The 23,003-nt window shown below is 42.6% G+C and overlaps 1 protein-coding gene across 1 annotated transcript in view; it reads right to left on the minus strand.

Moving 5' to 3' along the window:
• Positions 1 to 1,420: 1,420 nt before the first annotated feature.
• The window catches only part of LOC106612377 (prostaglandin I2 receptor), a 51,901-nt gene continuing 30,318 nt past the window's right edge, over positions 1,421 to 23,003 (minus strand). Inside the window, exon 2 of the mRNA XM_014213457.3 lies at positions 1,421 to 5,302. Coding sequence (XP_014068932.1) covers positions 5,012 to 5,302 — 291 coding nt within the window. The 3' untranslated portion in view covers positions 1,421 to 5,011. The remainder of the gene's footprint in view (positions 5,303 to 23,003) is intronic.

A 23,003-nucleotide genomic window follows, 5' to 3' on the forward strand; every position in this document is an offset into this window, starting at 1 on the left:
TGGAGGTGTACCTGTGGATTTTTGTCAAGGCCTACCTTCAAACTCAGTGCCTCTGCTTGACATCATGGGAAAATCAAAAGAAATCAGCCAGGACCTCAGAAAAAAGATTGTAGACCTCCACAAATCTGGTTCATCCTTGGGAGCAATTTCTCCTAGAGATAAATGTACTTTGATGCGAAAAGGTGCAAATCAATCCCAGAACAACAGCAAAGGACCTTGTGAAGATGCTGGAGGAAACAGGTTCAAAACTATCTATATCCACAGTACAACGAGTCCTATATCGACATAACCTGAAAGGCCGCTCAGCAAGGAAGAAGCCGCTTGCAAGCCGAAGACCACCATCGCAACCTTGAATCATGGGGGTGACAGCATCATGTTGTGGGGGTGCTTTGCAGCAGGAGGGGCTGGCACACTTCACAAAATAGATGGCATCATGAGGTTGGAAAATGATGTGGATATATTAAAGCAACATCTCAAGACATCAGTCAGGAAGCTAAAGCTTGGTCGCAAATGGGTCTTCCAAATGGACAATGACCCCAAGCATACTTCCAAAGTTGTGGCAAAATGGCTTAAGGACAACAAAGTCAAGGTATTGGAGTGGCCATCACAAAGCCCTGACCTCAAGCCTATAGAAAATGTGTGGGCAGAACTGAAAAAGGGTGTGCGAGCAAGGAGGCCTACAAACCTGACTCAGTTACACCAGCTCTGTCAGGAGGAATGGGCCAAAATTCACCCAACTTATTGTGGGAAGCTTGTGGAAGGCTACCTGAAACGTTTGACCCAAGTTAAATGTATTTGGCTAAGGTGTATGTAAATTTCTGACTTCAACTGTATGTATTAGTCTGGTTCATCTCAGTTCATCATTCCCTGTTCTGTTCATCCATTCTATTTCCATCTGGTTAATCAATGAACACTTTTAATTACAACCTCAGTGAGGGCCAGGACTGCTGTTCATTAGTGCTCTGCTTCAGATAAAGATTCATCACTGTCAAACCTCTGGTGAATCACAGATAACCAGAGTGATGGGCTTCTTCTCTGTACAACAGACCAGGCTGCTGTTCCAAAACTAGAGCAAACCATCATTACATCCTTCTGATCCTCTGTAGCCCAGTTGGTAAAGCATGGTGCTTGCAATGCCAAGACAGTGGGTTCAATTCCTGGGACCACCTATAATGTAAGTTGATTTGGATAAACATGTCTGCTAAATGGCATACAAAGCTGAAATAAATCATTCTCTCTAATATTATTCTGACATTTCACATTCTTAAAATAATGTGGTGATCCTAACTGACCTAAAACAGGGAATCTTTACTTGGATTAAATGTCAGAAATAATGAAAAACTGAGTTTAAATGTATTTGGCTAAGGTGTATGTAAACTTCCGACTTCAACTGTACATGTGGAAAGGTACTCACACCATATACTTTCAATCTTTATTTGGCATTTGAATATTTTTACATAGGAACATGTACAGCAACCTATACATAACACGTCTGTAACATGTATTCACTTAAACATTTGTTACAATTGATCCAAATACTGAAGAACATATCTGATACTGTATATTCTCTAGTGCAAGAAACCACACTGGAACACACACTGGGCACGAGTCACATCATAGCTCCGGAAAAAAAACCACCACAACACAACACAAAACACAACACACTCACATACACAAACACAACACCACACATACAACACAACTGAGAGAACACATAGAAACGTACACAAAAAGCACTTATCACCAGCAAACATAAACCCAGCACTCTTCACGCAATCACTTTCAGAATCTGAGTTTACACAGGCAGCCCAATTCTGGTCTTTTGTTTAGTAATCAGATTAGCTCTGAAAAATATCTGATGTGGAAATAACAGAATTGAGCTGCCTGTGTGACCACAGCCATAGTGACGGAAGAGAAAGAGGACAAAAAAAGCAACAACTTCAAACATCGTTTGGTGAGCTTTTTCAACGACAGAACTACCGACACAGCAGCGGTTCTAACTTTGACTACATTCAAACAAACTCATACAGATGTAGGATCTTACTTTGATCACTGCACTGCATTAAATGTAGATGAGCTTTGTGATTTGCATAAATTCACTGAAAACCCCACACTGACACGGTTATATTAACAGTATTGCACTTTTCACTTGCACTTTTCACTTGCACAAGCAACATTATGGACTAAACGTTCAAATCCTGTTGCTGCAGGATTATTTTTGCTGTGACAATATAGGTCAAATGAATTAGCTAGATAAGAAAGAGAGGTACCATCTTGCGTGAGTGCACTAAGGAATGTTCATACAATATATTGTACAACAGAATCGCTCCATAGACACAGGTCTCTCTCAATGAGCCTATAATACACCCTAGCTTTGATTACCTACAACAGCGTATTGACAAAGTGTTGGATGCAAAGGTCTGGAAATTGTGACATGGATTTAAGACATGTCACGTGCACATGCATAGGATCCATGATCCATTCAGCCTTAAAGAAGATAAAGAGATTGGCCTTCATTAAAACTTGACCATAGATCCAGGGGACATGCATACAGAAGAGGCCATCATGCTGTATGAATGTGACCTGCTGTGACCTCGTACATGACCTCGCAGGCCTACATTCTGTTTTCGACTACACGGATCAGTGCAGCGAAACAGAGCATAAGCTGCATCCCACACTTCAATTATGTGACAGATCAGACAGCCATTTTAAATGCTAAGAGTTAAGAGGGCAAAGAGGCTGTCAATAAAACACAGCATAACAAATCACATCTTACTCATTCCTGCATGTTGATTTACTACACTGTTGTTAATGTCATTTGAAGTTAATGACCTGATTGCCGTGGGCATACACAAGGGCATATTGTCTGTTTTTGATGTATCGTGTTGTACATTTACAAGATGTGAAATAATTCAGGAAGTGAGGAAATCTAAATTCCATAAGGTAGTAAGAGTGGACATGACCATACCATCTTTGGTAAGCTAATGGAATGATTAGTAGATCTTTTAACAGGAACATTCTCGCCCAGTTTGGAAATGGTGTCCAGTGATACCTGGACAGAAGACCTAGTGCAATTTTTTCCCTCGGGTTTCACCGGGTGGTTGTAAACAGCGCCTTCAGAAACTATTCACACCCCTTGACATTTTCCACATTTTGTGGTGTTTCAGCCTGAATTTAAAATGGATGATGATTTTTGAAAACTTTACAAATTAAAAGCTGAAATGTCTTGAGTCAATAAGTTTTGAACCGCTTTGTTATATGGCAAGTCTAAATATATTCAGGAGTAAACATGTGCTTAACAAGTCACATAATAAGTTGCATGGACTCACTCTGTGTGCAATAATAGTGTTTAACATTATTTTTACCACACACATACAGATAATTGTAAGGTCCCTTAGTCGAGCAGTGAATTTCAAACACAGATTCAACCACAAAGACAAGGTTTTTCCAATGCCTCACAAAGAAGGGCACCTATTGGTAGATGGGTAAAAAAAAAAAGCAGACATTAAATATCCCTTTGAGCATGGTGAAGTTATTAATTACACTTCGGATGGTGTATCAATACACCCAGTCAGTACAAAGATACAGGCGTCCTTCCTAACTCAGTTGACGGAGAGGAAGGAAACCGATCAGGGATTTCACCATGAGGCTAATGCTGACTTTAAAACAGTTACAGAGTTTAATGGCTGTGATAGGAGAAAACTGAGGATGGATCAACAACATTGTAGTTACTCCACAATACTAACCTTAATGACAGATTGAAAAGAAGGAAGCCTGTACGGAATAAAAATATTCCAAAACATGCATCCTGTTAGCAATAAGGAACTAAAGTAAAACTGCAAAAAATATGGCAAAGAAATTAACTTTGTGTCCTGAATACAACGTGTTATGTTTGGGGCAAATTCAACACAACACATCACTGAGTACCACTCTTCATATTTTCAAGCATGATGTCTGCATCATGTTATGGGTATGCTTGTCACTGGCAAGGACTAGGGAGTTTTTAGGATAGAAATAAACGGAATAGAGCTAAGCACAGGCAAAATCCTAGAGGAAAACCTTGTTCAGTCTGCTTTCCAACAGACACTGGGAGACAAATGAACCTTTCAGCAGGACAATAACCTAAAACACAAGGCCAAATGTACACTGGAGTAGCTTACCAAGATGACATTGAATGATCCCGAGTGGCCTAGTTACAGTTGACTTAAAATCGTCTTGAAAATATATGTCAAGACTTGAAAATGGCTGTCTAGCTATGATCAGCAACCAACTTGACAGAGTTTGAATAATCTTCTTAATAATAATGTGCACGCTCTTAGAGATTTACCCAGAAAGACTGACAGCTGTAATCACTGCCAAAGGTGATTCTAACATGTATTGACTCAGGGTTGTAAATACTTATGTAAATGTAATATTTCTGTATTTAATTTTCAATACATTTGCAAACATTTCTAAAAACATGTTTTCACTTTGTCATTATGGGGTATTGTGGGTAGATGGGTGAGAATAAAAATCGATTTAACACATTTTGCATTCAGGCTGTAACACAACAAAATGTGGAATAAGTCAAGGGAGTATGAATACTTTCTGAAGGCACTGTATGTACTGTACGTCGACAGAGAGCTCTTTGACCTGACCTTTGACCCTGGTTGTCCATAATAAATCCCTCTTAGTGGTCCTCTCCTGCATACATTCAGTACCAAGCAGGAGTTTCTGTCCATTTCAGTTGCTTTGAGTTAAGTTTTCAGTGAGTTTAAAGGCACAATCAATCACTTTATCCACTCCTTTGCAGTCTTTTTATACGGCACGGTCATGTATGAAATATGTAGCTCATGCATCAGTATACGCATATGCATTCTAGTCAACAGCGGATAAGGTACCTGTAAGAACTGGTGGTCAACAAAGTGAATTCTCCAAATCCTCTATCCAGAACCCCTTCCCCCATTGTCTGCTCTCCCACATACATACATAACTCCCATCCTCTTTCATGCCCCGGGTCCCACCCCTCACATCAGAGGGGCCGGCTGGAGTATAGCTTGGGCTGCGGGGAGACGGAGGGCGAGGGCTTGGGAGACTCCCTGTGGTCGTCAGGGGGTAAGGAGAAGGTGCAGTGGGCCGTGTTCTTCACCGCTCCCCCCGTGAAGCGGCAGCGCAGCAGCAGGCGGAGGTGGCGGAACACAGACTTGCGGAAGATGATGAACACCCAGGGGTCAACGATGGGGTTGAGGGCCTGGAAACGGAACGCCAGCAGGTTCTCCTGGTCGTCACCCACCGGCTCGATGGCATTGGCGAAACCGGCAATCTGAGGAGAGTTAAATACGAAAGAGTTCAGTTTATTAGGATCCCCAGTAGTTACTCTTATTGGTCAACATAAAATGTTAAATACATTTTATGTGTAGGGAGAGATACAGAAAAATAGAGTGCTGGGGGTGGGGGAGAGAGTAATAAGGGGGAGGCAACAAGAGCGAGGGAGGAGTAAGGACAAGACTCTGTATAAAAAGGCCAGTATATATGACAGGACGGAATGAGCCAGACAGACAGACAGACAGAGAGACAAACAGACAGACAGAGAGACAAACAGACAGACAGAGAGAGACAAACAGACAGACAGAGAGAGACAAACAGACAGACAGAGAGAGACAAATAGACAGAGAGAGAGAGAGATCCTGCCCACAGAGAGCAGCTGGCTAAAAAGCATCTCAGCCGCCCCATTCCAATCCCCTTATTTCCTGTGATATATTCAACAAACAGTCTCATAATTGATTACGTGGCCTGGTGGAGTGTTGTTGTGTCACAGTGTCAAATGTTTCCCTGTTGCTAAGGGCTGGGAGTGAAAAGTAATAACCCAAAAGACGGAATGGGAGCGACCCAGGGACCATTACAGGCCTGAGCTGTGCCAAATCCCCATCCAGGAGGGAGCAGGAACAGCACTGCGCTCTCTCCTCTCCACCATGGGCTAACTAGCCAAAACAGACACGATGTCCTGTAATGCACTAACAGACATTGGAGATGATCAAAAGGCAGAGAACATTGTGCAGACACTGTATTTGCATTGCCATATTGCCACAACTACAGACACAATACAAAATGAACTGATGTTTCTGTAGAAATGAAGTAATGCCTTTTGGAGGGAAGTGACTCCCCAAATTGCACAAAATGATGAGTCACTCGTCACACACACACACACACACACACACACACACACACACACACACACACACACACACACACACACACACACACACACACACACACACACCACACACACACACACACACACACACACACACACACACACACACACACACACACACACACACACACACACACACACGCGTTGTTTTTCTATCCTTGTGGGGACCAAAAATGTATTTCCATTCAAAATCCTATTTTCCCTAACCCTTAGTCCTAAACCTAACACTAACCCATACCCTAACCCAGACCCTAAACCTAACCACTAACCCATACCCTAACCCAGACCCTAAACCTAAGCACTAACCCATACCCTAACCCAGACCCTAAACCTAACCACTAACCCATACCCTAAACCTAACCACTAACCCATGCCCTAACCACTGTCATGACGTTGCCCTCTTTGGGTATAGCGAGCACAGTTGACCCCCCTCCCTCTGCACCAGGCCTTTTCTATGCACCATCCCCCGACCTCAATACTTCTGACACCAGGCTCAGTGAGAGCGGTCGTAAATTCCAATGAGAAAATTCTCTCCTCATGGCCACAGTATAGAGAACAAAGGATTCTTCCACCTCACAGAATTGGAGAACTGAATGACATTTATGTTCTGGAGAAGGTATAAAAGATCGGTGAAGAATCCAGCTACGAACTGGTCCGTTTGGTACAATTTTGTGAAACTCATGAGAGACAATATGGCCATATTATCCTAATAATGTTTATATACTAGCCTCAGCTATGAAACTTACATCTAAATGGCTGCATAAAATTTATGAATAAGGATAGAACTGTTTGTGATATTGTGCAATGTGATTTTGGACTGTTAATGAAGGAAACTCCAATTTCCTTTGGAGTCTTAACTAAGTCATCGGCACGCCCCCAGGGACACAGACAGGACCTGGCGTCATATGACAGCCTTTTCTACGTTCAGTATATAAACCCCCACCCAGGGTTTCTTTCCCTAAGACCAGGCCTCCACTCCATTACGAGTTGGCTAATAGGTTTGACCATGCATCCCTCTTCTGAACTTTAACCATACCACGTGGTTAAACTATTAGACTATCGATACAGAATAAGAACAAGTCTTTGATATTAATTACTAGTCTGCAGCTAGGAATTCGGTATCATTGAACGCGAAGACCGACGAAACATCCATTCTATTACGACATGAATGAATGTCACTCTCAACTATCCATCCTAACCACGAGAGAGAGAGAGAGAGAGCGGAAAACTCTCCAACAGAAAGAACTTTTCAACAAAGATCCCGACGACACACTGAGAGTAAATATATATATATTGATTGCAATTGTTCCCGAATGAGTGAGCGTTCATGTGCAAAGGGTTAGCATTTCAATTGTTAATATTTATCAACTCTGTTGTGCCTTCTCCGCTGCCCCCACCCCCCTTTTGTTTAACAAGCCGCCATGCCGGTTTAGCCCACTAGGGCACATTCCTCTACCATTTCTTTGTAATGATACCTACTGTTTGTATGCCTTTCAGTGAATTATTTAGTTTAGTAAATAAATGATTTTAAGACAATTGATGTATGGATGACTCAGAGTGTAGACTGGGTTCGTGCAGATAACCAACAATTTACGACGTTTGGAATGAGATTGACGTGAGGTAAAGAAGATCAGATATTATGATATCTGAAAGTTATATTAGGAAAATTATAACTTTGTAATCTGAATATTTTCCTTGGTGCCCCGACCTTCTAGTTAATTACAGTTACACGATTAATCACTTTAATTGCGTAATAATAATTACAGAGAGTTATTTGATAAACATGTCTTCAGTTTTAATGATGCCAAAGACACAACACCACTAACCCATACCCTCACCCAGACCCTAAACCTAACCACTAACCCATAACCTAACCCAGACCCTAAACCTAACCACTCACCCTAAACCGAATTGTAGACCTAACCCTAAACCTAACACCTAGGCTTGGGGATTGGGGATTTTAGGTCCCAACAAGGATAGAAGAACCAACGCGCACACAGCGCGCCCCCCCCCCCCCCCCCCCCCCCCCCCCCCCCCCCCCCCCCCACACACACACACACACCACACACCACACACACACACACACACACACACACACACACACACACACACAAAGAGAGAGAGAGAGCATAGCCTGTCTTCCCTCTCACGAGAACCCTTATTTCCTCTTCAAAGCTGTCAAACCTCACTGTGCAGGAAAGCTTCCTAATTTAAGGACTAACGATGGCTACATGGGACCACAGCTAGTGTAATTCATTACATTCATGGGAGTGGAGGATCAATTATAAATGCAGCATGTTTTCCCTGATTCAATTGTTGGTCCCATGGCTTGGTGCTGGGCTGCACTGTCATTTATTCATTCACAGTGAAAGGGTGGCCTACTGTAGGGGTGAAATATGTGTCATCCAATGGAGCACGCTGAGGGATAGTGAAGTAAATCTACCATTACTGCCATTACTGTAGCCCCAGGCTGAGTTAGAGGAGGTGTGTGTTATATGGGCTGTTCTCTGAGTCTGAACAGCGGCAGTAAGGTTAAGGGTCAGACACACAGCTCCCAAGACAGTAGAGAAGTTAAAAGGCTCATTTGGTAGAGCATGGCACGGTGCTAGGCCAGGATAGTAGGTTTGATTCCCGGGACCACCCGCATGTAAAAAAAATATATATATTTGCACGCAGGACCGTAAGTGACTTAGGATAAAAGTGTCTGCTAAATGCCATATATTACTACCCGGGCAGACGCACGACCCTGGTGACTACTCAGTGAGCCGTGACTTCGAGAGCTGGTGACAGCCAGACATATATATTACAGCCTGTCCATTGTTGGTATTACAAGACCTCCAAGAATGATGGTTACAAACTAGGAGCCTGTTTAACAGTGATAGATGAATACATAATTTTAAAAAACAGTTTTATAGTGTCTGGGTCGGATGTCACACATCAGACATACTGACACAGACCTAGTGATTTTCAACTCGTATTTGGATTTAGTTGTAACCTTTATTTAGGGAGGGGAGTCCCATTGAGGTCTCTTTTTTTAAAGGAGCCCTGCGTTATAAGACCAAGCAATTATATATTCAGGGCACAAACCTAGGAAATGCACAAAGAAGAATATACAACAAAAGAAACATCAAAAATAAAACAAAACGTAGGAAATGTGATTTGGATGTGTACTGTGAAAAAAAGCTTTATATAATGTTTGTTGTTACGCGTTGCCAAAGCATCTCACAAACAACACTGCTTCAGCTACCACCTTCTCCTTGCCACCCTGCCACATATGGCTCTCTGGGCAGACCTGGTATCCTTTAAAAGAGACACAAATCACGGGCGCTGCCATGGAGTGTGGGTTTAGAACGCAGGATAGATGAGAGGCATCGGCCGCTGGTTAAACATGCTCCATACTGATGAATATGTGTGGTTTATAAGGCTCTGTGACAGGCTGCAGCAGCAGGGCAGTCTGGGGGGGGGGGGGGGGGGGGGGTGATCCATCAGTAGGTAAAGGCATATACAAAAATAATGAAACGCACGCACACGCGCACACACACACACACACACACACACACACACACACACACACACACACACACACACACACACACACACACACACACACACACACACACACACACACACACACACACACACACACACACAACCCCACAGACACCTAAGGTTGTATCTACCTGGGTACAGTCTGTCTTTGTGGGGGCAGATCAGGGAGGCATGAATACATTATAGGCCATTTGGTGCTGGTGATGGCCTTTGCTATCAGGAAATAGGCCCCATAATGGACATAGCGGCCTATTAGTCTCCATCTTGGCTCCTGAAGGACTGTTATTCCCCTTCCCCTCAGATCCTGTTTCAATGGGAGGATAAAGTTCTGCATCTGCACACCTCAGAGACAGCAAAGCAGTGGATCCCAGAGAGAAAGGAGAGAGACCGCATCATTCTTACTTTTTGTATGACATGCAAACTCTACATGAAAACAACCACTTCCTGTTTTCATACATCTTTCTGTGAACAGAGTCTTGATGATACGGTGTTAGTTCGCAGTCCAATAATGACTTCAGTTGTTTGTGAGAATGAGCACACAAAGTAACGTTCCTGTGTTTTGTAGGAGAGGTTATTGACCAAGACATGGCACTAGGGCATCACTGTCAATAGCTCAGTGGGCGAACGCAGCACTAACACAACCAGAAAACCAGGTTCAATACCCATCTTTCCTCACTCGTTAGACCCATCAGTCACCACATTGTCTTTGTGACTCTCTCACTTTCCTCCTCCTTCCCTCAGCCTGTTATTACAGTCCACCCTCTGAACACAGGCTGAATTTTATTTATTTAACCTTTATTTAACTAGGCAAGTCAGTTAAGAACAAATTCTTATTTACAATGGCGGCCTAGGAACAGTGGGTTAACTGCCTTGTTCAGGGGCAGAACGACAGACTTTTACCTTGTCAGCTCGGGGATTCGATCTAGCAACCTTTCGGTTACTGGCCCAACGCTCTAACTACTAGGCTTCCTGCCGCCCCTAAATATACTACAGTAAATGTGAATACCACAGTAAAGTCAGCAAAAACACTACAGTGAATACTATAGTATTTATACCATAGTATACTATAGTATACTATGAGACTTGGACTCATCCAGGGGAGACATTCCTATACAGTGAACGTTAATCTATGGTGGTCCATGGAGGTCTTTCTATATTTTACTCTAGGAAGCCCGATTGTGTATGTGTGTGTGTGTGTGTGTGTGTGTGTGTGTGTGTGTGGAAGGTAGCTGGACTTTGTATGATCAACACCCTTTTTAACCTTATTCCCCACAGCCAAACCATTATGGAGAAAAAAACGTCTGAATGTCTAGCTCTCAGACAATGTGCGTGTGCCGTCTGCATGCGCGTGGGAATTCTATCTGTGGAATCACTCGGTCTGTCAATATCTTCCAGTCTACACAATCCGTTTGTCATCTGTCTGGGGAATCATTGTGTGTGTGTGTGTGTGTGTGTGTGTGTGTGTGTGTGTGTGTGTGTGTGTGTGTGTGTGGGTGTGTGTGTGTGTGTGTGTGCGTGAGTGTGTGTGTGTGTGTGTGTTAAGAAAGGCCAAAAAAAGCCTACAGAGAGACTTCAATGCAGCCATTAAGACTGTACACGTGCTCAGCAGGCTTCTGTGTATTGACTGGTAACAATAGGAGAGTTATTTACCCGGAAGGTTCAATCCCCAGGCGGTGACTGGACCTGCTGTGTATGCACCGGCAAGGAAACAAAGCTTTTATCTAAGTATCCAACTACACGATACATGGGTGACCTGTTCAAGCAGTTGTATAAAGCCTCTAATGTACCCTTACTGGAAAGAGTATTATGCTCTGAGGAGGGGGCATCAGTTCTAGAGGCAAGCACAATGTTGATCAGGCAGGCGCCAGTAGAAACAGCCCATCAGTGCCTGTGGTCTGTTCATAACTCATACCGAGCCTGGCAACGATAAGAGATACTGGGCATCGCAGACCAGAGCTAACACAAGGTCGATATCTCCTCTGTCAGAGGGCAACTTCAGAAAGAGAGAGAGAGAGAGGGGGGCAGATTGAGGGAGAGGGAGGGAGAGCGTTCTCCTTCAGCTCCTCCTCAAATGGTGATGACTCACCCCAGCAATCGAGCTCCATTGTCATCCTGTGCTTTTCTTGGCAACTATCTGCGTATTGTTGATAATTATCTGATAATTATTCTTGTATGTTAATCATTGTTACGCAGTCTTTCTAACAGATGCCTACTGAAGTAACAAAGGACAGATGTTTGCCAGGAAATATGACACTTTCACTGACTTTATACACACCCATGTTTTCTCCCACCACAATGTTTTAAAAACAACTACTTAAGTCTTGTTTTCCTAGCCCTGAGAACATGTATGCACGCATCTGCTCTCACACGCACACACGCACACACGCACACAGACGTGAGATCACACTCAGTGAGTTAGGAGTGTTGTGGCAGCTTGGCTTTGACATCTTTCCACCCACTCAGACGAACCCCTCTAATTGTAGTCCTCGTCTTTCAGTTCCCTCTCTCTTTCTTCTCCCCTAATCCCCCTCTCTCACTCTGTTTCATTCCCCATCTCTCCCCTCCTCACAAGTCTCTCCATCCTCTCTTATCATCTGCTGTTTTTCATTGTTGCCATTATCATGATCTTCCCTCACAAGCTCAACCCTCTCTCCTCTCCTTGCACTCTCCCCTTCAGAAAGCCAGAAATCTTCTGTTCCGGTTCCAAGTCCTCTTTCGTTACCACTAAGGGGAACTGAGGGCAGGTGTTGTAAAAAAAAAAAAAAAAAAAAAGACTGTTCACGTGAAGCAGCATGTGGCTCGATATACAGCACAAACACTGTCTGACCCATAAAACAGACAAATAGAGACTGAAAAGTGCTGCATTTGCTGTGTACCAGCCAGCCCAGAACCTGCTAATAGAGGCCACATTAAAGAGGAAGTGAAACTGTAGCCACTGTGTCACTGTGCTGTGGTCGTCACTTTTAGACGGCGAAAGAAGACGACTGGATAGGCTGTAAGCACACATAGCCATGTGGCAATGTCAATAGAAGGTTTCAGCAATAGGCTGGGTAGGCGTTTACCGTTGGATCTTCTCAGGGCGTTTTTTTTCAGATCTAATGATCAGAGCAACTTCCTAAGAACTGCTGTCTATCGTTTTCCTGAGAGACCCCTTCACTCACAGGACGACGATAATTGGAGAACGAGGAGGCACAAATCACATTCAGAAGGAAGGAAGTGCGGCTGAGTTACAGAGGATGAGGGAAATGGGGCAGAGATCATATAGTCCATCTTCTCCAGCTATACATGGTGGGACTAAGGACCAACAGACGGAGAACGGAAGGGACAAGAACAGAACAGGGGTGACCAGGACACACCAGCAGAGGGGAAAACGGGAGAAAAAACTAATGGAACACACGGAGGAAGCTTGCCCAATAAAAACGCTCATATTTGTTTTGTGATTGAAAATGCTTTCTCCAGTTTTGTGCCCAAATTAGACCAGAAGAAACCTGGCAGGAAATAGCAGAAATAGCAGAATATTTGTGGGGTCACAGAGGAATACTAGACCTTTCTCCAGAGTCCCTTCCTCTGTCTAAAGAGAGAAATCTACACCACAGGGTTTACTGACTGTCACTCTGTGATTACTGTGATTACCTAGCAGGTACATGTCTTTGCATGTCTTTAACTATTAAAACTGTTGGCATGTGAGAGAGGCAGGTAGCATGTGATGGTTTAATGTTACATCACAGAGACAGCACGATCTGTCACTGTAGCCACTTCACAAGCCCTGACATGTAGACTCTCGTTAGGATTCTCTGTGACTAATGGCTTCCAGAACACACCAAACCTCTTCCTGCACACCACCTCAACACACTACTACAAACCAGGGGTAATACAGGGGCGTGTTAAGTAGGACGCACCATAGCAAAAATGTTTTGAAATGTTCTGCAACAGAAAATGAAAATGGTTGTTTCTTATTTGAGTAGTTTTTGGTAGCACGTCCCCGTTTCACACAGTTTCCAAACGTTTTCTCCCTACTGAACACGAACCAGGGTTATCTTTAGGCCTCTTCGGTATAGCAACTGCAACAGCCACCCACTGACAGCCTCAGCGACAGGGCTGCTCCGAAACATGTGCTAGAGTTGTTGGTATTGAGCTGGTCGTGGAGAAACAGAGAGTTTTCCCTACAAGTAAACTTTACAGCTGTTTCACATGTTCGCTCAAATTAGAGACAACTACAAGCGTAAACAACAAAAAAAAAACATATGAAGAGGGAAAGGAAGAGTGAGACAGACAGACAGAACAAGGCTTCAGGGCTTGGCAGGCCATTTGTTGTGGTATGCAGAATACATGATCGACTCGAATAATTTGGCAGGGCGCGTTGACTAGGGAGAGAGCATGAAAAAGAACCATATGTGGTAGACTGCTTCTACTTCAGGGATATACTGTGTTGTCTCTGGGCTTTGGTTTCATGGTCATATCCAGTTACCTCTACTACTCCATGTCCTTGCTGTCTTATCAACACTAAGAGGATACACATATCTGAAAGTTGACTAATGTCTTATACAGTATGTGTAGTCTATATTCAAAGAAAGACAAGTCAGAATTTAATCCGGTAAAGTGAGGAATGCTTCCACCCACTTGGCACAGATGTCAATTCAACGAATATTCCACTGTTAGTTGAAAGTCATGTAATTGAGAAGACATAGAAACAACGTTGATTCAACCAGTGTCTGCCCAGTGGGTAGTGTCTTTAATCCGGATGGAACTAATTAAACTCATTACTTTATTGGCACAATGTTTATCTTCTGTTAACTTATTCTCAAATAATGTTGTTGACCTGTCCTATACTCTTATGTTGCCAAAGCATAATTTGTAGAGAAAAAAAAAACACTTCAAAAACCCTGCCTCAAACTTGTATCTCAAACAGACCATTTCAAAAAAGCTTGCTATTTCCTCATGATGTCAAACTTCTGAGGAGGATCAGCTGGCCAATCAGCGGTCTACTCACTTGAATATTATTAATGACCGGTATACGCCCACCTCATTCTGTTGTTGGGGTAAGCCCACACCATCCAACACAGAAAAGCTGCTTTTTAAGCTTTTTAACATACATAGATAGTCCTGCTGTCAAATTACCAAATCGAACTCCAGTGGCCTCATGGGCGGAATGTTATTAATATTTGTCATAATTAATAAACATTATTTCAAAAAAATCTGGTGTTTCTATGTCAAAAGTAAAAATATATATATATATGTCAGTCTTCTGTGATGTACATAAAGTGTATTATTGGGATGCAAACTCAAAGTGTGATACATTTCAACTCTTTATCTTGCCTGGTACAGGTGTCTTCTTTTTTTAAGCCTTTTTTTAAGGTGTATACTTTTGTTTCAAAGTAGATTTGTTTAAGACTACCAAAAAAACATTGTGTGACAACTGCAGTAAAATTGTTTTAACTACCATTTTGTGGAAGGAAAACTATTTCACTTATAGGTCATATGTCATAGAAATATGCAAACCCTGGACAGTTACTTTAAAGAGACAGATGGGGGGTAAGGCCATGTGATAGACTAGCGTCCTGTCCAGGGGGTGTACTTGTACTGTACAGTACCAGTCAAAAGTTGCCTCACATTACAGAAACAGGATCAACAGGCTCCTGCTCCTATGAGCCCTTCTTGATTGCCTCATGCAAGGCTTGTCGGCTGGGTGGAGCTGGCAGCACACAGGTGCTGTGCTGGAGTACAGGGGCATATCAGGTGAACTCACACACACACGCCATATAATGACGACCGATGAAGGGCACAGGGGTGAGTGTGGACCAGAATGATACACACACTCACTGTCACACACTGACACAAAAACACACAGACCTATAACTTTCCTCCTTCGCACGCACACACACACACACACACACACATATGACCTATAAGTGCAAGATGGCGCCGATAGAGATGACAGCTTTGCTTCAAGTCCTTAGGAAACTGTGCAATATTTAGTTTTTTTCTGTGTTAAAAAAAATATATATATATATTTTTTTTATAAGCATTTCGCTACACTCGCAATAACATCTGCTAACCATGTGTATGTGACCAATAAAAAATGTGATTTGCTTTGACACAGCGGACACCTGAGGTGATTGATCAGGGACATGAAGTGTCATCCAAACAGAGTTACTGATTAACACACATGAACAAAACCTGATCACAGTCTCCATCTGTCACATAGATGACATCCCACTGGGCACAGACGTCAATTCAACGTTGAGTCATCCAGTGTATGCCCTGTGTGGATGGCTATGAAAGGAATTGTTGAGAACTCCAACGAACTCTCTCAATTCCCACTTCAGGGACATGTCCTCTGCAATGCCCACCCATTACACTCTGGACCTCTATATTACTGATGGTGTCACTAAACCTTCCCTTTCAATACAATACAGCCGCAGCCACACACATCCCTGAAGGGATTTAGGTTGAAACCAACAGTCCCATGTTGGGTGTGCCACAGGATTCAATTCTTGGGCCAACTCTTTTCTCTGTATACATCAATGATGTCGCTCTTGCTGCTGGTGAGTCTCTGATCCACCTCTATGCAGACGACACCATTCTGTATACTTCTGGCCCTTCTTTGGACACTGTGTTAACAACCCTCCAGACGAGCTTAAATGCCATACAACTCTCCTTCCGTGGCCTCCAACTGCTCCTAAATACAAGTAAAACTAAGTGCATGCTCTTCAACCGATCGCTGCCTGCACCTGCTCGCCTGTCCAGCATCACTACTCTGGACGGTTCTGACTTAGAATATGTGGACAACTACAAATACCTAGGTGTCTGGTTAGACTGTAAACTCTCCTTCCAGACTCACATCAAACATCTCCAATCCAAAGTTAAATCAAGAATTGGCTTCCTATTTCGCAACAAAGCATCCTTCACTCATGCTGCCAAACATACCCTCGTAAAACTGACTATCCTACCGATCCTCGACTTTGGCGATGTCATTTACAAAATAGCCTCCAATACCCTACTCAACAAACTGGATGCAGTCTATCACAGTGCCATCCGTTTTGTCACCAAAGCCCCATATACTACCCACCACTGCGACCTGTACGCTCTCGTTGGCTGGCCTTCGCTTCATAATCATCGCCAAACCCACTGGCTCCAGGTCATCTACAAGACCCTGCTAGGTAAAGTCCCCCCTTATCTCCGCTCACTGGTCACCATAGCAGCACCCACCTGTAGCACGCGCTCCAGCAGGTATATCTCTCTGGTCACCCCCAAAGCCAATTCCTCCTTTGGCCGACTCTCCTTCCAGTTCTCTGCTGCCAATGACGGCAGTAATAAATTTATGAACTTCTTTGAGGAAAAGATCATGATCATTAGAAAGCAAATTACGGACTCCTCTTTAAATCTGGGTATTCCTCCAAAGCTCTATTGTCCTGAGTCTGCACAACTCTGCCAGGACCTAGGATCAAGGGAGATACTAAAGTGTTTTAGTACTATATCTCTTGACACAATGATGAAAATAATCATGGCCTCCAAACCCTCAAGCTGCATACTGGACCCTATTCCAACTAAACTACTGAAAGAGCTGCTTCCTGTGCTTGGCCCTCCTATGTTGAACATAATAAACGGCTCTCTATCCACCGAATGTGTACCAAGCTCACTAAAAGTGGCAGTAATAAAGCCTCTCTTGAAAAAGACGAATCTTGACCCAGAAATTATAAAAAACTATCGGCCTATATCGAATCTTCCATTCCTCTCAAAAATTTTAGAAAAAGCTGTTGCACAGCAACTCACTGCCTTCCTGAAGACAAACAATGTATACGAAACGCTTCAGTCTGGTTTTAGACCCCATCATAGCACTGAGACTGCACTTGTGAAGGTGGTAAATGACCTTTTAATGACGTCAGACCGAGGCTCTGCATCGGTCCTCGTGCTCCTAGATCTTAGTGCCGCTTTTGATACCATCGATCACCACATTCTTTTGGAGAGATTGGAAACCCAAATTGGTCTACATGGACAAGTTCTGGCCTGGTTTAGATCTTATCTGTCGGAAAGATATCATTTTGTCTCTGTGAATGGTTTGTCCTCTGACAAATCAATTGTACATTTCGGTGTTCCTCAAGGTTCCGTTTTAGGACCACTATTGTTTTCACTATATATTTTACCTCTTGGGGATGTCATTCGAAAACATAATGTTAAATTTCACTGCTATGCGGACGACACACAGCTGTACATTTCAATGAAACATGGTGAAGCCCCAAAATTGCCCTCGCTAGAAGCCTGTGTTTCAGACATAAAGAAGTGGATGGCTGCAAACTTTCTACTTTTAAACTCGGACAAAACAGAGATGCTTGTTCTAGGTCCCAAGAAACAAAGAGATCTTCTGTTGAATCTGACAATTAATCTGGATGGTTGTACAGTCGTCTCAAATAAAACTGTGAAGGACCTCGGCGTTACTCTGGACCCTGATCTCTCTTTTGAAGAACATATCAAGACTGGTTCAAGGACAGCTTTTTTCCATCTACGTAACATTGCAAAAATCTGAAACTTTCTGTCCAAAAATGACGCAGAAAAATGAATCCATGCTTTTGTTACTTCTAGGCTGGACTACTACAATGCTCTACTTTCCGGCTACCCGGATAAAGCACTAAATAAACTTCAGTTAGTGCTAAATACGGCTGCTAGAATCCTGACTAGAACCCCAAAATTTTATCATATTACTCCAGTGCTAGCCTCCCTACACTAGCTTCCTGTTAAGGCAAGGGCTGATTTCAAGGTTTTACTGCTAACCTACAAAGCATTACATGGGCTTGCTCCTACCTATCTTTCCGATTTGGTCTTCCCGTACATACCTACACGTACGCTACGGTCACAAGACGCAGCCCTCCTAATTGTCCCTAGAATTTCTAAGCAAACAGCTGGAGGTAGGGCTTTCTTCTATAGAGCTCAATTTTTATGGAATGGTCTGCCTAGCCATGTGAGAGACGCAGACTCAGTCTCAACCTTTAAGTCTTTACTGAAGACTTATCTCTTCAGTAGGTCCTATGATTAAGTATAGTCTGGCCCAGGAGTGTGAAGGTGAACAGAAAGAATGGAGCAACGAACCACCCTTGCTGTCTCTGCCTTGCCGGTTCCCCTCTCTCCACTGGGATTCTCTGCCTCTAACCCTATTACAGGGGCTGAGTCACTGGCGTACTGGTGTTCTTCCATGCCGTCCAGGGGTGCGTCACTTGAGTGGGCTGAGTCACTGACGTGGTCTTCCTGTCTGGGTTGGCGCCCCCCCCTTGGGTTGTGCCGTGGCGGAGATCTTTGTGGGCTATACTCGGCCTTGTCTTAGGCCGGTAAGTTGGTGGTTGGAGACATCCCTCTAGTGGTGTGGGGGCTGTGCTTTGGCAAAGTGGGTGGGGTTATATCCTGCCTGTTTGGCCCTGTCTGGGGGTTTCATCTGATGGGGCCACAGTGTCTCCTGATCCCTCCTGTCTCAGCCTCCAGTATTTATGCTGCAGTAGTTTATGTGTCGGGGGGCTAGGGTCAGTCTGTTACATCTGGAGTATTTCTCTTGTCTTATCCGGTGTCCTGTGTGAATTTAAATATGCTCTCTCTAATTCTCTCTTTCTCTCTTTCTTTCTTTCTCTCGGAGGACATGAGCCCTAGGACCATGCCTCAGGACTACCTGGCATGATGACTCCTTGCTGTCCCCAGTCCACCTGGCCGTGCTGCTGCTCCAGTTTCAACTGTTCTGCCTGCGGCTATGGAACCCTGACCTGTTCACCGGACGTGCTTGTTGCACCCTCGACAACTACTATGATTATTATTATTTGACCATGCTGGTCATTTATGAACATTTTAACATCTTGACCATGTTCTGTTATAATATCCACCCGGCACAGCCAGAAGAGGACTGGCCACCCCTCATAGCCTGGTTCCTCTCTAGGTTTCTTCCTAGGTTTTTGGCCTTTCTAGGGAGTTTTTCCTAGGGAGTTTTTCCTAGCCACCGTGCTTCTTTCACATGCATTGCTTGCTGTTTGAGGTTTTAGGCTGGGTTTCTGTATAGCACTTTGAGATATCAGCTGATGTACGAAGGGCTATATAAATAAATTTGATTTGATTTGATTTGACTGGAACGAACTACAAAAATCTCTGAAACTGGAAACACTTATCTCCCTCACTAGCTTTAAGCACCAGCTGTCAGAGCAGCTCACAGATCACTGCACCTGTACATAGCCCATCTATAATTTAGCCCAAACATCTACCTCTTCCCCTACTGTATTTATTTATTTTGCTCCTTTGCACCCCATTATTTATTTCTACTTTGTACTTTCCTCTACTACAAATCTACCATTCCAGTGTTTTACTTGCTATATTGTATTTACTTTGCCACCATGGCCTTTTTTGCCTTTACCTCCCTTATCTCACCTCATTTGCTCACATTGTATATAGACTTATTTTTCTACTGTATTATTGACTGTATGTTTGTTTTACTCCATGTGTAACTCTGTGTTTTTGTATGTTGTCAAACTGCTTTGCTTTATCTTGGCCAGGTTGCAATTGTAAATGAGAACTTGTTCTCAACTTGCCTACCTGGTTAAATAAAGGTGAAATAAAATAAATAAATACAAATGTTAGAGCAACTATGCTTGATTGTTTATCGCTATATATTTGTTTATTGCTATGTATTAAGCAACGTTAAAATGAGTATCTCATAATTAAGTTGAATTTCAGGGGAACAGAATGATGCTCCCTTGGCTCCTTTAGGGGCAGGGGGCACATAGTAGCAGTTTTGGCAAGGCCTGTAATGGGATATGTAAGGGGGTGAGAGGGCTTTTAGCTGGAGTGTAGCAGTAACCCTAACTATGGGTCAGTGGTCGCTAAAACACAAAGCCACAGATTCCGCTATGGGTTCCTGGATGCATGGTTTCAATTATTAGAACGGTGCAGTCCCCGCTGTCCGCATTCTCTAGCTCTGAGCGTTCTGCGGGCGGAACATGTGTTCTCCACATGAACCCGAGACTTCTAGAATGATCAGAGAGATATTTAAATCAACAGAGATTTTAATAAAAACGCTCCCTAAACAGCCCGTAAATAAATCTGAATGTACAATGTAAGAGATGAAAACAAAGGGCACAGTGTTGCCTGCTGGTTTTACGATGTAGGATTAATGGATCGGGTCTATCTATATTTTAACGGTATGCTTATTTACTAAATGCAGGGAAACTTAAAACCTGTCAGTGAACTCAGAAATGACATAGTATTTGTAACTGGGGAATTCCATTTAATATTCCAATAGGACACATCATGGTGAATCATTAAGGCTGCTTGACTGTTGTTTTACAAGGGTGTAAGTGTAACTGATGGAGGGATTTTACTCAATATTCCAATAGGATATGAAAAGTTTCATTCAAAAACACTATATATCCATTTTCTGAAATGTTGGTAAATTAGCTTCTATTGTTTAAAGAAATGATGAGAGAGATTTGTTAATTTTTCACTATCTAATCATGGCATGGGGTTGTTCAATGACAGACATTCATTTGTTTAAAATCTTTCCCTTTCAGAGAGACAAATAGTCATGTTTTTTTGCAAAATGCTATATATATCCGCCTCACTCACAGAGAAATAAGTAGTACTGCTTGGTTTTACACAGTCAAATGTAACAAATAACTACATTTTTTATAAAGAAATTGACAAGTTATACATTTCTGACATCAATATTACATTTACATTTGACATTTTAGTCATTTAGCAGATGCTTTTATCCGGAGCGACTTCCAGTAAGTGCATTTATCTTAAGATAGCTAGGTGAGACTGTCACAGGCGTCGGATTGAAGAGACCAAGGCGCAGCGTGTTGAGTGCTCATCTTTTACTTTTAATGAAAGCACTTCACAAAGAAAACAAACGACAGCCAAACAGTTATGTCAGGTATACTAACAAACTAAACAGAAAGCAACCACCCACAAAACCCAAAGGAAAACAGGCTGCCTAAGTATGGCTTCCAATCAGAGACAACGAAAGACACCTGCCTCTGATTGGAAACCATACTCGGCCAAACATGGAAAACGAAACATAGAAATAGAAAACTAGAACAAATTCCCCTAGAACCAAAAAACCCCAAAACACAGAAAACAACCCCCTGCCACGCCCTGACCATACTACTATGGCCAATGACCCTTTTTACTGGTCAGGACGTGACAGAGACTACCTCATATCACAGTCAAATATACAAGATACGCACATTACATTCTAGGTAAACAATATGGATGTATGGCATTACGCAAAAAAAAAAAACATTTTCATACATATCTAAAATATATATAAAAAAAATCTGTAATATTAACAGTAATATTTTTCCACACATGAAGGTACCCATTAGCAAACATTTCTGATGAAAAAAATAAATAAATGTGACATTTCTTTTGAAAACTGTGTTTTGGAAATAAACTCTTCACATGGTGAATCATTATGACTCTGACAGTTGGAATTCCCATTTCCCTTTATAAGGGTGTAAGGCAATCCAAGGAATCCACAAAACTTCCCACACTTTCGCCAATAATTCAGAAAAACTTGGATTATTTCCTAACAGAGAAAAGCTTGCAATAACTCACAGTTTAAAAAAAGCTAACCGCAACAAGGTCTGTAGTGCAGTCAACTCAAAACCCAGAAGTTGTCCATATCAGACATTATTGCATGCTGCTTTATAGCAATAGTTCAGGTGATTTAGTCACATGACTCCTGGGTTAGATATAGGGTTTGTCTAATGTGTGTGTGCAGTATTTCACTTCAATGTGTGTATTGGCAGACTTCATTCGATCATGTCCTGGGATAAGGAGGGTGAACCAACACCTCGTACAAGTGGCCTATTGTTCTACACCTACACCTCTAAATCCTGTCATAGGGCTTTTCTTTACTACCGACTGCCCCAACAACATATATGAACGACCGTCAATATTGACACAACCATGTTGAACAACTGTGTTCTTCAGCTGCTTAATCAATATTTGTAATAGAAACCAAATTGGTTGTAATAAGGGATACATTCATTCTGATTTGGTCGTTACATACAGTATTATCAATTTTAACTCTGCTTTCTTGCAGTTTTTCTTGTATCACTTTGGCACATTTTTCAGATGTAAGTGATATATTTTCAAAACTAAGAACAAAACTCTGAACTAATAACACTTGTAATGGTCCCAATCTTTTGTTCAGAACCTTTGATTGTGCATTCATTAGGGTTTCACACAGCTCTCACCCATCAGTCATTCATACAAAATCAAAGTTTTCTGT

This window comes from Salmo salar, chromosome 09 (genome assembly GCF_965601325.2).
Source record: "Salmo salar chromosome 09, fSalSal1, whole genome shotgun sequence".
NCBI lineage: Eukaryota > Metazoa > Chordata > Actinopteri > Salmoniformes > Salmonidae > Salmo > Salmo salar.